At 47.5% G+C, this 17414-nt stretch overlaps 2 protein-coding genes across 2 annotated transcripts in view; both read left to right on the forward strand.

Annotated features, from left to right (window-relative positions):
* The window catches only part of arc1a (Actin-related protein 2/3 complex subunit 1A), a 10438-nt gene extending 7243 nt beyond the window's left edge, over positions 1-3195 (forward strand). Inside the window, 1 exon segment of the mRNA NM_001146479.1 lies at positions 2672-3195. Coding sequence (NP_001139951.1) covers positions 2672-2712 — 41 coding nt within the window. The 3' untranslated portion in view covers positions 2713-3195.
* A 925-nt stretch (positions 3196-4120) lies between these two features.
* LOC106563991 (actin-related protein 2/3 complex subunit 1B-B) lies at positions 4121-17410 on the forward strand. Its single transcript, XM_045690514.1, has 10 exons — positions 4121-4428; positions 4997-5122; positions 9457-9561; positions 12044-12266; positions 12484-12591; positions 13582-13812; positions 14353-14428; positions 14541-14740; positions 14916-15006; positions 16224-17410. The coding sequence occupies exons 2-10, from the start codon at positions 5059-5061 to the stop codon at positions 16260-16262; spliced, it is 1137 nt and encodes a 378-aa protein (XP_045546470.1). The 5' UTR covers positions 4121-4428; positions 4997-5058; the 3' UTR covers positions 16263-17410.
* Positions 17411-17414: the final 4 nt, after the last annotated feature.

The following is a 17414-nucleotide window of genomic DNA, read 5'->3' on the forward strand; positions in this document are numbered from 1 at the left end:
TAGGACACACACACACTGCACCAGAACTCCATCACGTAGGACACACACTGCACCCGAACTCCATCACGTAGGACACACACACACACACACACACACTGCACCAGAACTCCATCACGTAGGACACACACACACTGCACCAGAACTCCATCACGTAGGACACACACACACTGCACCAGAACTCCATCACGTAGGACACACACTGCACCAGAACTCCATCACGTAGGACACACACTGCACCAGAACTCCATCACGTAGGACACACACTGCACCAGAACTCCATCACGTAGGACACACACTGCACCAGAACTCCATCACGTAGGACACACACTGCACCAGAACTCCATCACGTAGGACACACACTGCACCAGAACTCCATCACGTAGGACACACACTGCACCAGAACTCCATCACGTAGGACACACACTGCACCAGAACTCCATCACGTAGGACACACACACACTGCATCAGAACTCCATCACGTAGGACACACACACACACACACACACACACACTGCACCAGAACTCCATCACGTAGGACACACACACACACACACACACACACACACACACACACTGTACCAGAAATCATCACTTAGGACACACTGAGACACACACTGCACCCTGTTATATTGTCTCTAATTTACAGTCGTGGCCAAAAGTTTTGAGAATGACACAAATATTAATTTCCACAAAGTTTGCTGCTTCAATGTCTTTAGATATTTTTGTCAGATGTTACTATGGAATACTGAAGTATAATTACAAGCATTTCATAAGTGTCAAAGGCTTTTATTGACAATTACATGAAGTTGATGCAAAGAGTCAATATTTGCAGTGTTGACCCTTCTTTTTCATGACCTCTGCAATCCGCCCTGGCATGCTGCCAATTAACTTCTGGGCCACATCCTGACTGATGGCAGCCCATTCTTGCATAATCAATGCTTGGAGATTGTCAGAATTTGTGGATTTGTTTGTCCACCTGCCTCTTGCGGATTGACCACAAATTCTCAATGGGATTAAGGTCTGGGATGTTTCCTGGCCATGGACCCAAAATATTGATGTTTTGTTCCTCGAGCCACTTAGTTATCACTTTTGCCTTATGGCAAGGTGCTCCATCATGCTGGAAAAGGCATTGTTCGTCACCAAACTGTTCCTGGATGGTTGGGAGAAGTTGCTCTCGGAAGATGTGTTGGTACCATTCTTTATTCATGGCTGTGTTCTTAGGCAAAATTGTGAGTGAGCCCACTCCCTTGGCTGAGAAGCAACCCCACACATGAATGCTTTACTGTTGGCATGACACAGGACTGATGGTAGCGCTCACCTTGTCTTCTCCGGACAAGCTTTTTTTCCAGATGCCCCAAACAATCGGAAAGGGGATACTTCAGAGAAAATGACTTTACTCCAGTCCTCAGCAGTCCAATCCCTGTACCTTTTGCAGAATATCAGTCTGTCCCTGATGTTTTTCCTGGAGAGAAGTGGCTTCTTTGCTGCCCTTCTTGACACCAGGCCATCCTCCAAAAGTCTTCGCCTCACTGTGCGTGCAGATGCACTCACACCTGCCTGCTGCCATTCCTGAGCAAGCTCTGTACTGGTGGTGCCCCGATCCTGCTGAATCAACTTTAGGAGACGGTCCTGGTGCTTGCTGGACTTTCTTGGGCACCCTGAAGCCTTCTTCACAACAATTGAACTGCTCTCCTTGAAGTTCTTGATGATCCGATAAATGGTTGATTTAGGTGCAATCTTACTGGCAGCAATATCCTTGCCTGTGAAGCCCTTTTATTGCAAAGCAATGATGACGGCATGTTTCCTTGCAGGTAACCATGGTTGACAGAGGAAGAACAATGATTCCAAGCAATTATTGAAGCTTCCAGTCTGTTATTCAAACTCAATCAGCATGACAGAGTGATCTCCAGCCTTGTCCTCGTCAACACTCACACCTGTGTTAATGAGAGAATCACTGACATGTCAGCTGGTCCTTTTGTGGCAGGGCTGAAATGAGGTGGAAATGTTTTTGGGGGATTCAGTTCATTTGCATGGCAAAGAGGGATTGCAATTCATCTGATCACTCTTCATAACATTCTGGAGTATATGCAAATTGCCGTCATACAAACTGAGGCAGCAAACTTTGTGAAAATTAATATTTGTGTCATTCTCAACTTTTGGCCACGACTGTAGTGTCTGAGGGAGACCAGAGGGACTGTCTGACCCTGTTATATTGTCTCTCCTCCAGTCAAGTCTCTATCTATGAGGGAGACCAGAGGGACTGTCGTAAGTTCTGTACCACGGGCATCGATGGAGCCATGACCATCTGGGACTTCAAGGTGAGACACACACACACACACACACAGAGACACACACAGAGACATACACACACACACACACAGAGAGACACATTCCTGGCCAGCTTCATTAATTAGTTGTCATCACATTGTGATTTTTCAAACCTTAAAGTAGAATGTAATTAATGATATTCACTGGAATGGAATGTTGACAGAGGACAACATGGCCCCCAGCTGTAGACCAGACTCAGTCAGTAGACTGGTGACTGTTATTGACCAATGTGTTGTTGTCTCCTCAGAGTCTGGAGGCGTCCATCCAGGGGCTGAGGATCATGTGAAGGACCAGCTACCCCCCCCCCCTGTTACCCTGACAACCCCTCCCCCCCGTTACCCTGACAACCACCCCTCCTCCTCCAAGCGGCCAGTAACAGTCTGACCACGCTAAGAAGTATCTGATTAAAAAGCACTGACTACACACACACCCACCCTCTCTGAGCTGACATGACATTACCGTTGATTGTTTGTTTATGTAAATGAAGGCTAAAGGGTCATAGGTCAACTTGACGACCCCGTGATATACCATTCCACATCAGTGTTTTTTTTTTATTTTATAATAATAATAACCGGTATGGTGTTTTGTCTCTGAAGCGACTACGGCACTACAACACTAAGTTACCATTGAATGATGTGCTGTGTAGCGATGCCACCAAGTGGCACACTATTCCCTATATAGTGCACTACTTTAGACCAGAGTCCTGTAGCGGCTATCCTCTGTGTTGTGTCCCTATGGGCCATGGTCAGAAATAGTTTACTGTAAAGGAACTAGGGTGCTATTCGGGATGGTTCCTATGTCATTAGATGGAGGATGTATCTATGATGTGTCTAATTCAGCTGCAGAAGAAATAAAGAATCAACTTACACTACTGAGTCTCCCGTCTGTTAGTCTACACTACTGAGTCTCCCGTCTGTTAGTCTACACTACTGAGTCTCCCGTCTGTTAGTCTACACTACTGAGTCTCCCGTCTGTTAGTCTACACTACTGAGTCTCCCGTCTGTTAGTCTACACTACTGAGTCTCCCGTCTGTTAGTCTACACTACTGAGTCTCCCGTCTGTTAGTCTACACTACTGAGTCTCCCGTCTGTTAGTCTACACTACTGAGTCTCCCGTCTGTTAGTCTACACTACTGAGTCTCCCGTCTGTTAGTCTACACTACTGAGTCTCCCGTCTGTTAGTCTACACTACTGAGTCTCCCGTCTGTTAGTCTACACTACTGAGTCTCCCGTCTGTTAGTCTACACTACTGAGTCTCCCGTCTGTTAGTCTACACTACTGAGTCAGACAGCCCTTCCAACAGAAGGAAATGATCACATGCGTCTGGTAGAACAGAACAAGAAACAAGGAAGGTGGATAAAGAAGAGGGGTCTCGTCTACCTTCTCTCTCACACCCCAGTGGCGGTTCTAGACCATTTCAACTGGGGAGGCCAAGCTGGGGCCAGTTGTACTGTTAGAGGGGCCAGTTACATTAGACGTTATTGTTGTCATATTGTTTTCTTCACAGCATTGCAGGCAAAAGAACATGTTCATAATCATTAGTGTTCCACGTTGCCACTGTCTAATAACAGATGTAAAAAAAAAGAATGATAGCAAAAATGTATGTAAAAATTATTTCATACTCCACATTTAGGGGGGCCAGAAGGGGGTCCAAAATTGTTGTCACAGGGGGGCACTGCCCCCCCCCCAGAACCGGCCCTGTCCCACCCTAGTCGACCCTCTCTCTCCCTTCCACCCTAGTCGACCCCAACGCTCCCTCCCTTTTCTGTTGCAGATGTGAATTTTCTATCTTAACTCCTTCCTCTCTGTAGAAGTAAGTCGTTTCAACTTCTCCCCTTCTCTTTTTGCAGAAGTTTCTATTTTCTCCCCCGCTTTTTTTGCAGAAGCAAGTTCTGCCTCTACCGCTCGTTTTCCCTCCCCTGGCCTCACCCCTCCCTCTGTTCCTCTTTTAGCGGAAGCAAGTTTTTCTACCTCCTTCTCTTATACAAAAGTGTCTGTTCTCTCTCCGCCACTCTGTCGGTAGCGTTCGCGTCGACTGGTCAGAGTCCGCGAGCTGTTCTCTCCGTTCATCTCTCCTTCCGTATCATCCCTCCATCTCAGGGTAAGTAGCGTGTTCTCTCGGCTGAATGGTCATGTCCAGACATGTCTGGTTGCTTCTACTGATAACTGACACAAACAGGCAGAAACCTTTTGGGTTTTTTTACAACGCAAAACAATGAAAACTACGAGGAAAAGTTACTAAGATGACACGTTTTCAACGTAGTGTAATGAAACAGGCAGGGAGCAGGACTCGAACCCTCGACCTTCTAGTCCGAAGTCCAGCGCGCTATCGACTGTGCCGCAAAAGCCCGGTCCAGCGGTAGAGTCTATCCGCGTTTATAAACCCAGGGTCGTTACAGCAGAGAGTCCGCAGCTAGAGGGACTTTGTTCCAGCTGTATAGCTGTAGTGACCTGTTTCCTGAATACACTCAAACGCCACTGTTCTGTGTGGAGTCAACATGCCTTATGGAACATGTAGCCGTGACAGACAATAACACAACCTAGACCTGACTATCTGTCTGTATCTCTCTCTCTCTGAAGTTTTCAGTTAGACAGTGATTTTTATCACCTATTTTACAGTGCGTGTGACGTTGCAGTCTAGTGCAAAACATGTTATTTTGATTCAACAGGAACTACAGAAGCCTCTCATTAGCTCATCTCACTTTCTGGTTCTGCATTGTCCCGATTGGCCATGGCTTACCACAGCTTCCTGCTCGAGCCAATCAGCTGCCACTCCTGGAACAAGGACCGGACCCGTGAGTAGGACACGCTCTCTGATTGGTCAATAGGACTTCCTCCCTACAGAAGTAGAATCACTAGTGGAACCCCAGCTCAGATGGTGTTGAACAGACTCACAAAGCTGAGTTGTAGTAACGTTAATTTGATATTCATTACAGATAGACAACCAATTGAAACACACACACACGCCAAGCTAACTGAAATTGCTCCAAGTTAAAAACACAAACAGGCTTAAGTTGAGTGAGTCTGACAGAGGATTGGGTCCCGTGTGGCTGGAGGTATTTCCTGTTGTAGCGAGAGGGGTGGCGTTCACACACTGGGTCTCTCAGAGAGAAACGTCTCGGTGTTCTACAGAGCTCAGGAAACTAACTCCATATTTGGGTTGTTTCGATGTGAGTCTTGGGTTTCTGCTGAAAGTGGATGCTAGGTCTGGGCAGAACTCAACCACACACACGACCCACAGTGTGTGTGAGTCATACAAACAGGAACAGGAAGTAAACTGACGATTTCAACTCTGACACCAGAGAAACACACTGGGAGACACAGACGCAGACAGACATGCTGAGAGACACAGACAGAGAGACACAGACAGAGACACACACACACACACACACACACACACACACACAGATGCTGTGAGAGGAGTGTGACCTTGCTTCCCACGCTATACTGTTGCAAACACACTCACACGAACCAACAGCCCTCTGATATATAGTGGGATCTCTCCCTGTAGAGAATGATTTATAGTGTGTGTGGGATCTCTCCCTGTAGAGAATGATTTATAGTGTGTGGGATCTCTCCCTGTAGAGAATGATTTATAGTGTGTGGGATCTCTCCCTGTAGAGAATGATTTATAGTGTGTGTGTGGGATCTCTCCCTGTAGAGAATGATTTATAGTGTGTGTGGGATCTCTCCCTGTAGAGAATGATTTATAGTGTGTGGGATCTCTCCCTGTAGAGAATGATTTATAGTGTGTGTGTGGGATCTCTCCCTGTAGAGAATGATTTATAGTGTGTGTGGGATCTCTCCCTGTAGAGAATGATTTATAGTGTGTGGGATCTCTCCCTGTAGAGAATGATTTATAGTGTGTGTGGGATCTCTCCCTGTAGAGAATGATTTATAGTGTGTGTGGGATCTCTCCCTGTAGAGAATGATTTATAGTGTGTGGGATCTCTCCCTGTAGAGAATGATTTATAGTGTGTGTGTGGGATCTCTCCCTGTAGAGAATGATTTATAGTGTGTGTGTGGGATCTCTCCCTGTAGAGAATGATTTATAGTGTGTGTGGGATCTCTCCCCGTAGAGAATGATTTATAGTGTGTGGGATCTCTCCCTGTAGAGAATGATTTATAGTGTGGGACCTCTCCCTGTAGAGAATGATTTATAGTGTGTGTGGGATCTCTCCCTGTAGAGAATGATTTATAGTGTGTGTGGGATCTCTCCCTGTAGAGAATGATTTATAGTGTGTGTGGGATCTCTCCCTGTAGAGAATGATTTATAGTGTGTGTGGGATCTCTCCCTGTAGAGAATGATTTATAGTGTGTGTGGGATCTCTCCCTGTAGAGAATGATTTATAGTGTGTGTGGGATCTCTCCCTGTAGAGAATGATTTATAGTGTGTGGGGGATCTCTCCCTGTAGAGAATGATTTATAGTGTGTGTGGGATCTCTCCCTGTAGAGAATGATTTATAGTGTGTGTGGGATCTCTCCCTGTAGAGAATGATTTATAGTGCGTGTGGGATCTCTCCCTGTAGAGAATGATTTATAGTGCGTGTGGGATCTCTCCCTGTAGAGAATGATTTATAGTGTGGGTTCTCTCCCTGTAGAGAATGATTTATAGTGTGTGTGGGATCTCTCCCTGTAGAGAATGATTTATAGTGTGTGTGGGATCTCTCCCTGTAGAGAATGATTTATAGTGTGTGTGGGATCTCTCCCCGTAGAGAATGATTTATAGTGTGTGGGATCTCTCCCCGTAGAGAATGATTTATAGTGTGTGGGATCTCTCCCTGTAGAGAATGATTTATAGTGTGTGGGATCTCTCCCTGTAGAGAATGATTTATAGTGTGTGGGATCTCTCCCTGTAGAGAATGATTTATAGTGTGTGGGATCTCTCCCTGTAGAGAATGATTTATAGTGTGTGGGATCTCTCCCTGTAGAGAATGATTTATAGTGTGTGTGGGATCTCTCCCCGTAGAGAATGATTTATAGTGTGTTTGGGATCTCTCCCCGTAGAGAATGATTTATAGTGTGTGTGGGATCTCTCCCCGTAGAGAATGATTTATAGTGTGTGTGGGATCTCTCCCCGTAGAGAATGATTTATAGTGTGTGTGGGATCTCTCCCTGTAGAGAATGATTTATAGTGTGTGTGGGATCTCTCCCTGTAGAGAATGATTTATAGTGTGTGTGGGATCTCTCCCTGTAGAGAATGATTTATAGTGTGTGTGGGATCTCTCCCTGTAGAGAATGATTTATAGTGTGTGTGGGATCTCTCCCTGTAGAGAATGATTTATAGTGTGTGTGTGGGATCTCTCCCCGTAGAGAATGATTTATAGTGTGTTTGGGATCTCTCCCCGTAGAGAATGATTTATAGTGTGTGTGGGATCTCTCCCCGTAGAGAATGATTTATAGTGTGTGTGGGATCTCTCCCCGTAGAGAATGATTTATAGTGTGTGGGATCTCTCCCCGTAGAGAATGATTTATAGTGTGTGGGATCTCTCCCCGTAGAGAATGATTTATAGTGTGTGTGTGATCTCTCCCTGTAGAGAATGATTTATAGTGTGTGGGATCTCTCCCTGTAGAGAATGATTTATAGTGTGTGTGGGATCTCTCCCTGTAGAGAATGATTTATAGTGTGTGTGGGATCTCTCCCTGTAGAGAATGATTTATAGTGTGTGGGATCTCTCCCTGTAGAGAATGATTTATAGTGTGTGGGATCTCTACCTGTAGAGAATGATTTATAGTGTGTGTGGGATCTCTACCTGTAGAGAATGATTTATAGTGTGTGTGGGATCTCTACCTGTAGAGAATGATTTATAGTGTGTGGGATCTCTCCCTGTAGAGAATGATTTATAGTGTGTGGGATCTCTCCCTGTAGAGAATGATTTATAGTGTGTGGGATCTCTCCCTGTAGAGAATGATTTATAGTGTGTGTGTGGGATCTCTCCCTGTAGAGAATGATTTATAGTGTGTGTGGGATCTCTCCCTGTAGAGAATGATTTATAGTGTGTGTGGGATCTCTCCCTGTAGAGAATGATTTATAGTGTGTGTGTGGGATCTCTCCCTGTAGAGAATGATTTATAGTGTGGGATCTCTCCCTGTAGAGAATGATTTATAGTGTGTGTGGGATCTCTACCTGTAGAGAATGATTTATAGTGTGTGTGGGATCTCTCCCTGTAGAGAATGATTTATAGTGTGTGTGTGGGATCTCTCCCTGTAGAGAATGATTTATAGTGTGGGATCTCTCCCTGTAGAGAATGATTTATAGTGTGGGATCTCTCCCTGTAGAGAATGATTTATAGTGTGTGGGATCTCTCCCTGTAGAGAATGATTTATAGTGTGTGGGATCTCTCCCTGTAGAGAATGATTTATAGTGTGTGTGTGGGATCTCTCCCTGTAGAGAATGATTTATAGTGTGTGTGTGGGATCTCTCCCTGTAGAGAATGATTTATAGTGTGTGTGTGGGATCTCTCCCTGTAGAGAATGATTTATAGTGTGTGTGTGGGATCTCTCCCCGTAGAGAATGATTTATAGTGTGTGTGTGGGATCTCTCCCCGTAGAGAATGATTTATAGTGTGTGTGGGATCTCTCCCCGTAGAGAATGATTTATAGTGTGTGTGGGATCTCTCCCCGTAGAGAATGATTTATAGTGTGTGTGGGATCTCTCCCTGTAGAGAATGATTTATAGTGTGTGTGGGATCTCTCCCTGTAGAGAATGATTTATAGTGTGTGTGTGGGATCTCTCCCTGTAGAGAATGATTTATAGTGTGTGTGTGGGATCTCTCCCTGTAGAGAATGATTTATAGTGTGTGTGTGGGATCTCTCCCCGTAGAGAATGATTTATAGTGTGTGTGTGGGATCTCTCCCCGTAGAGAATGATTTATAGTGTGTGTGGGATCTCTCCCCGTAGAGAATGATTTATAGTGTGTGTGGGATCTCTCCCCGTAGAGAATGATTTATAGTGTGTGTGGGATCTCTCCCTGTAGAGAATGATTTATAGTGTGTGTGGGATCTCTCCCTGTAGAGAATGATTTATAGTGTGTGTGGGATCTCTCCCTGTAGAGAATGATTTATAGTGTGTGTGGGATCTCTCCCTGTAGAGAATGATTTATAGTGTGTGTGGGATCTCTCCCTGTAGAGATTGCTCTGTGCCCCAACAACCATGATGTCCACATCTATAAGAAGGATGGGACCAAGTGGACCAAGATACATGAACTGAAGGAGCACAACGGCCAGGTCACAGGTGAGACACACATTTTAGAGGCATGTTTTACAGAGTTCTTGTTTCTGACCCTGTTCTCCCTAACTCTTTATCCCCCCCCCCTCCCTCCCATCTCTCCAGGTATAGACTGGGCTCCAGACAGTAACTCTTTATCCCCCCCCCCTCCCATCTCTCCAGGTATAGACTGGGCTCCAGACAGTAACTCTTTATGCCCCCCCCCTCCCTCCCATCTCTCCAGGTATAGACTGGGCTCCAGACAGTAACTCTTTATCCCCCCCCTCCCTCCCATCTCTCCAGGTATAGACTGGGCTCCAGACAGTAACTCTTTATGCCCCCCTCCCATCTCTCCAGGTATAGACTGGGCTCCAGACAGTAACTCTTTATGTCCCCCCCCCCCATCTCTCCAGGTATAGACTGGGCTCCAGACAGTAACTCTTTATGTCCCCCCCCCTCCCATCTCTCCAGGTATAGACTGGGCTCCAGACAGTAACTCTTTATGTCCCCCCTCCCATCTCTCCAGGTATAGACTGGGCTCCAGACAGTAACTCTTTATGCCCCCCCCTCCCATCTCTCCAGGTATAGACTGGGCTCCAGACAGTAACTCTTTATGACCCCCCCCTCCCATCTCTCCAGGTATAGACTGGGCTCCAGACAGTAACTCTTTATGACCCCCCCTCCCATCTCTCCAGGTATAGACTGGGCTCCAGACAGTAACTCTTTATGCCCCCCCCTCCCATCTCTCCAGGTATAGACTGGGCTCCAGACAGTAACTCTTTATGACCCCCCCCCTCCCATCTCTCCAGGTATAGACTGGGCTCCAGACAGTAACTCTTTATGTCCCCCCCCTCCCATCTCTCCAGGTATAGACTGGGCTCCAGACAGTAACTCTTTATGTCCCCCCCTCCCATCTCTCCAGGTATAGACTGGGCTCCAGACAGTAACTCTTTATGACCCCCCCCTCCCATCTCTCCAGGTATAGACTGGGCTCCAGACAGTAACTCTTTATGTCCCCCCCCTCCCATCTCTCCAGGTATAGACTGGGCTCCAGACAGTAACTCTTTATGTCCCCCCCTCCCTCCCATCTCTCCAGGTATAGACTGGGCTCCAGACAGTAACTCTTTATGTCCCCCCCCTCCCATCTCTCCAGGTATAGACTGGGCTCCAGACAGTAACTCTTTATGTCCCCCCCCCATCTCTCCAGGTATAGACTGGGCTCCAGACAGTAACTCTTTATGCCCCCCCCTCCCATCTCTCCAGGTATAGACTGAGCTCCAGACAGTAAATCTTTATGCCCCCCCCTCCCTCCCATCTCTCCAGGTATAGACTGGGCTCCAGACAGTAACTCTTTATGTCCCCCCCTCCCATCTCTCCAGGTATAGACTGGGCTCCAGACAGTAACTCTTTATGCCCCCCCCTCCCTCCCATCTCTCCAGGTATAGACTGGGCTCCAGACAGTAACTCTTTATGTCCCCCCCTCCCATCTCTCCAGGTATAGACTGGGCTCCAGACAGTAACTCTTTATGTCCCCCCCCCATCTCTCCAGGTATAGACTGGGCTCCAGACAGTAACTCTTTATGTCCCCCCCTCCCTCCCATCTCTCCAGGTATAGACTGGGCTCCAGACAGTAACTCTTTATGTCCCCCCCTCCCTCCCATCTCTCCAGGTATAGACTGGGCTCCAGACAGTAACTCTTTATGCCCCCCCCCTCCCATCTCTCCAGGTATAGACTGGGCTCCAGACAGTAACTCTTTATGCCCCCCCCTCCCTCCCATCTCTCCAGGTATAGACTGGGCTCCAGACAGTAACTCTTTATGCCCCCCTCCCATCTCTCCAGGTATAGACTGGGCTCCAGACAGTAACTCTTTATGCCCCCCCCTCCCTCCCATCTCTCCAGGTATAGACTGGGCTCCAGACAGTAACTCTTTATGCCCCCCTCCCATCTCTCCAGGTATAGACTGGGCTCCAGACAGTAACTCTTTATGTCCCCCCCTCCCATCTCTCCAGGTATAGACTGGGCTCCAGACAGTAACTCTTTATGCCCCCCCTCCCATCTCTCCAGGTATAGACTGGGCTCCAGACAGTAACTCTTTATGTCCCCCCCCTCCCATCTCTCCAGGTATAGACTGGGCTCCAGACAGTAACTCTTTATGCCCCCCTCCCATCTCTCCAGGTATAGACTGGGCTCCAGACAGTAACTCTTTATGCCCCCCTCCCATCTCTCCAGGTATAGACTGGGCTCCAGACAGTAACTCTTTATGACCCCCCCCCTCCCATCTCTCCAGGTATAGACTGGGCTCCAGACAGTAACTCTTTATGCCCCCTCCCATCTCTCCAGGTATAGACTGGGCTCCAGACAGTAACTCTTTATGCCCCCCCTCCCATCTCTCCAGGTATAGACTGGGCTCCAGACAGTAACTCTTTATGTCCCCCCCTCCCATCTCTCCAGGTATAGACTGGGCTCCAGACAGTAACTCTTTATGTCCCCCCCCTCCCATCTCTCCAGGTATAGACTGGGCTCCAGACAGTAACCGTATCGTGACCTGTGGGACGGATCGTAACGCGTATGTCTGGTCTCTGAAGGGGGAGGTGTGGAAGCCCACCCTGGTCATCCTCCGTATCAACCGCGCTGCCCGCTGTGTCAGCTGGTCTCCCCGGGAGAACAAGTTCGCTGTGGGCAGCGGATCACGCCTCATATCCATCTGCTACTTCGAACAGGAGAATGACTGGTGAGGACTAGACAGGACTGGGTTTAACTGTATCTGTTATAGAGAACAGGAGAATGACTGGTGAGGACTAGACAGGACTGGGTTTCAGCTTTGTTCCCTGTCCTATGTAACAGGCTGCATCCTAGTCCCTGTCCTACACAGTGCAGTACTTCCTTCAACCACGTTTCAACCATATCTCAACCACGTTTCAACCACGTTTCAACCCTGTTATTCCCAGGTGGGTCTGTAAGCACATCAAGAAGCCAATCCGTTCCACCGTCCTCAGCCTGGACTGGCATCCTAACAACGTGCTGCTGGCAGCTGGATCCTCTGACTTCAAATGCAGGTAGAGAGAGAGACAGACAGACCATGTTTCAACCTCATCAGTAGAGAGAGAGAAGGGGAGACAGACAGACAGACCATGTTTCAACCTCATCAGTAGAGAGAGAGAAGGGGAGACAGACAGACAGACCATGTTTCAACCTCATCAGTAGAGAGAGAGAAGGGGAGACAGACACAGACCATGTTTCAACCTCATCAGTAGAGAGAGAGAAGGGGAGACAGACAGACAGACCATGTTTCAACCTCATCAGTAGAGAGAGGGAAGGGGAGACAGACAGACAGACCATGTTTCAACCTCATCAGTAGAGAGAGAGAAGGGGAGACAGACAGACAGACCATGTTTCAACCTCATCAGTAGAGAGAGAGAAGGGGAGACAGACAGACAGACAGACAGACCATGTTTCAACCTCATCAGTAGAGCGAGAGAAGGGGAGACAGACAGACAGACAGACCATGTTTCAACCTCATCAGTAGAGAGAGAGAAGGGGAGACAGACAGACAGACAGACCATGTTTCAACCTCATCAGTAGAGAGAGAGAAGGGGAGACAGACAGACAGACCATGTTTCAACCTCATCAGTAGAGAGAGGGAGGGAAGGGGAGACAGACAGACCGTGTTTCAACCTCATCAGTAGAGGGAGGGAGGGAAGGGGAGACAGACAGACCGTGTTTCAACCTCATCAGTAGAGGGAGGGAGGGAAGGGGAGACAGACAGACAGACAGACCGTGTTTCAACCTCATCAGAAGAGGGAGGGAGGGAAGGGGAGACAGACAGACAGACAGACCGTGTTTCAACCTCATCAGTAGAGAGAGGGAGGGAAGGGGAGACAGACAGATGGACAGACCATGTTTCAACCTCATCAGGAGAGAGAGAGAGAGAGAGAGAGAGAGAGACCGTGTTTCAACCATACTTCAAGAGTGAAATCACTCTTGATCACTCTCATTCAACTCTCTTCTCTACTGTAATCTACTTAATTTTCTTCTCTCTCCCCCAGGGTGTTCTCGGCCTACATTAAGGAGGTGGAGGAGAAGCCCGGCCCCACAGTGTGGGGGTCCAAGATGCCCTTTGGGGAGGTGCTGTTTGAGTCTGGGCCCCCAGCGGGGGCTGGAGAGGGGGCAGGAGGGGGATGGGTCCACGGGGTCTGTTTCTCCCACAGCGGGAACCGCCTGGCCTGGACGTCACATGACTCTACTGTGGCGATCGCAGAGGGAGGCAAGACCAGCACGTAAGGAGAGAGGGAGGGAACACTGATCTCTGTGTGTATTCTAGGATCAGCAGTCTGATTTCTGTGTGTATTCTGGTATCAGCAGTCTGATCTCTGTGTGTATTCTGGTATCAGCAGTCTGATCTCTGTGTGTATTCTAGCATCAGCAGTCTGATCTCTGTGTGTATTCTGGTATCAGCAGTCTGATTTCTGTGTGTATTCTAGCATCAGCAGTCTGATCTCTCTCTCTCTGTGTGTATTCTGGTATCAGCAGTCTGATCTCTGTGTGTATTCTGGTATCAGCAGTCTGATCTCTGTGTGTATTCTGGTATCAGCAGTCTGATCTCTGTGTGTATTCTAGGATCAGCAGTCTGATCTCTGTGTGTATTCTGGTATCAGCAGTCTGATCTCTCTGTGTATTCTGGTATCAGCAGTCTGATCTCTCTCTGTCTGTATTCTAGGATCAGCAGTCTGATCTCTGTGTGTATTCTGGTATCAGCAGTCTGATCTCTCTGTGTATTCTGGTATCAGCAGTCTGATCTCTCTCTGTCTGTATTCTAGGATCAGCAGTCTGAGCTCTGAAACCCTTCCTCTGCTGTGTGTCAGCTTTATCACTGAAAACAGCCTGGTGGCCGCTGTGAGTACATTCACACTCACTCACTCACTCACTCACTCACTCACCACACACACACACTTCCCCTCTCTCCCTCTCCTGTGTCTGTCTCACTGTCTCTCTCTCCTCTCTCTAGGGCCATGACTGCTACCCGGTGCTGTTTGTGTATGATGGTGCTAAGAGCTCAGTAACGTTCGGAGGGAAGCTGGACGTTCCCAAGCAGACGTCTCAGAGAGGGATCAGCGCCAGGGAACGCTTCCAGAACCTGGACCGCCGAGCTACCTCGTCCGAGACCACAGAACAGGGACTGGAGAGTCTGCACAAGAACAGCATCAGGTGGGGTGTGTGTGTGTGTATTTCTGGGGTTGTAATGACTGTGTGTGTGTGTGTGTGTGTGTGTGTGTGTGTGTGTGTGTGTTAACGGTCACTTTGTATTCCAGTCAGATCTCTGTGCTGGAGGGAGGAAAGAGTAAGTGTGTGTGTGTGTGTTAACGGTCACTTTGTATTCCAGTCAGATCTCTGTGCTGGAGGGAGGAAAGACGAAGTGTTCCAAGTTCTGTACCACTGGGATGGATGGAGGAATGGTCATATGGGACGTCAAGGTACACACACCTACACACACACACACACACACACCTACACTATACACATACACACACACACACACACACACACCTACACTATACACACACACACCTACACACACACACACACACACCTACACTATACACATACACACACACACACACCTACACTATACACACACACACCTACACTATACACACACACACCTACATACACACACACACACACCTACATACACACACACACACCTACACCTACACCTACACACACACACACCTACACTATACACTATACACACACACACACACCTACACTATACACACACACACACACCTACACTATACACACACACACACCTACACTATACACATACACACACACACCTACACTATACACATACACACCTACACTATACACACACCTACACTATACACACACACACACACACACACACACCTACACACACCTACACCATACACAAACACCGATACTATACACACACCTACACTAAACACACACCTACACTATACACACACACTACACACACACACACCTACACTATACACACACACACACCTACACTATACACATACACACACACACACACCTACACTATACACACACCTACACTATACACACACACACACACACACACACACACACACACACACACACACACACACACACACACACACACACACACACACACACACCTACACCATACACAAACACCGATACTATACACACACCTACACTATACACACACCTACACTAAACACACACCTACACTATACACACACCTACACTGTACACACACACCTACACTGTACACACACACCTACACTGTACACACACACCTACACTGTACACACACACCTACACTATACACACACACACCTACACTATACACACACACACCTACACTATACACACACCTACACTATACACACACCTACACTATACACACACGCACCTACACTATACACACACGCACCTACACTACACACGCACCTACACTACACACACGCACACACACCTACACTATACACACGCACACACACCTACACTATACACACACACCTACACTACACACACACACCTACACTGTACACACACACAGGCAGCAAAGTCTGACAAGTTACTCTAGTTGTACCTTATCACCATCATCATGACATCTGGAATAGTTGTGCAGTGAGCCATGAAGAGATGTCTAAATATCTTCTTCTGTTCCCAGAGTCTGGAGTCTGCCATGAAGGATCTCAAGATAGTCTGATACTATGACATTGACCCTCTGTCAACCAGCCGGGACATGAAGACATCTCACCTCTTTGCCTTTCTGCTTCTCTGCATCTGTCTGTCTCTGCTGCTGTTGAAGACAACTCCTTTCTGTCTGTCTCTGTTGAGCCTAGCATCTGCTAGAAGCACGGCAGCCATTTTCCAGAATCAACTCCTCTGTCTGTCCGTATACCTCTGCCTGTGGTTCTGCATGCCATGTGGACTCGGGTAAAGGAGTTGTCTGAAGCAGCACTAGGCTGTTAGCTAGATAACATGTAGCCTCCTCAATCAGTGAATATTACTATGACTCTGGGACCAAAGACAACAGCTCAATCCTGTTTCTCTCCCTTCTGTCTGCAGTGTGCACTCCACCCCCCCTCGTTGTTTTAAAAAGGATCGGATGGTGCAGGATAGGCAGAGTGTCGGGCAGAGTGTCGGGCAGAGTGTCGGGCAGAGTGTCGGGCAGAGTGATGGAGGGAGTATCTAGTCACCATATTACTCCAGTCCTTTTCTTTTCTAACCGTTAGAGGAGAGGGTAGGAGTTCACACTGCAGTGACAAGGGAGGAGGAACACATTAGGGTTACAGACTGTTACTATGACAATGATGTCTCTGTTCCACATGGCACCCTATTCCTTTATATAGTGCACTAGTTAGACCAGGACCCATAGGACTCCCATAGGACTCTGGTCAAAGTAGTGCACTAGTTAGACCAGGACCCATAGGACTCCCATAGGACTCTGGTCAAAGTAGTGTACTAGTTAGACCAGGACCCATAGGACTCTGGTCAAAGTAGTGTACTAGTTAGACCAGGACCCATAGGACTCCCATAGGACTCTGGTTAAAAGTAGACCAGCGTAATAGGATACCATTTGAGACACATCTTAGTTTTATTTCTATCTTCTTTGTTTTAGAATCCAGGAAATGCTTGTGAGCGACGTTCTTCTGTTCCATCAGGTGTTCTATACTGATAGTTGTACCTGGACATACAGCTGTGCTCTAATATACGGCACGATTCACTTTGGCTTCTGGAATTAGTTTACATGGATTTTGTTTTGGTGTTCACACATGTATTTGTTGGATTTACAGCACAGGACCAAGAAAATAATTCATCTAAACTGATGTTGAGATTTTTCACTTCAAATTATTAT

This window comes from Salmo salar, chromosome ssa12, assembly GCF_905237065.1.
Source record: "Salmo salar chromosome ssa12, Ssal_v3.1, whole genome shotgun sequence".
In the NCBI taxonomy this organism is placed as follows: Eukaryota; Metazoa; Chordata; class Actinopteri; order Salmoniformes; family Salmonidae; genus Salmo; species Salmo salar.

Bases quoted from the DNA above. Each gene is read 5' to 3' on its own strand.
- LOC106563991 (XM_045690514.1), top strand. From the start codon at position 5,059: ATGGCTTACCACAGCTTCCTGCTCGAGCCAATCAGCTGCCACTCCTGG. The intron at 14,429-14,540 runs GTGAGTACATTC...TCCTCTCTCTAG, and splicing joins AAAACAGCCTGGTGGCCGCT to GGCCATGACTGCTACCCGGT. The intron at 14,741-14,915 runs GTGGGGTGTGTG...TTTGTATTCCAG, and splicing joins CTGCACAAGAACAGCATCAG to TCAGATCTCTGTGCTGGAGG.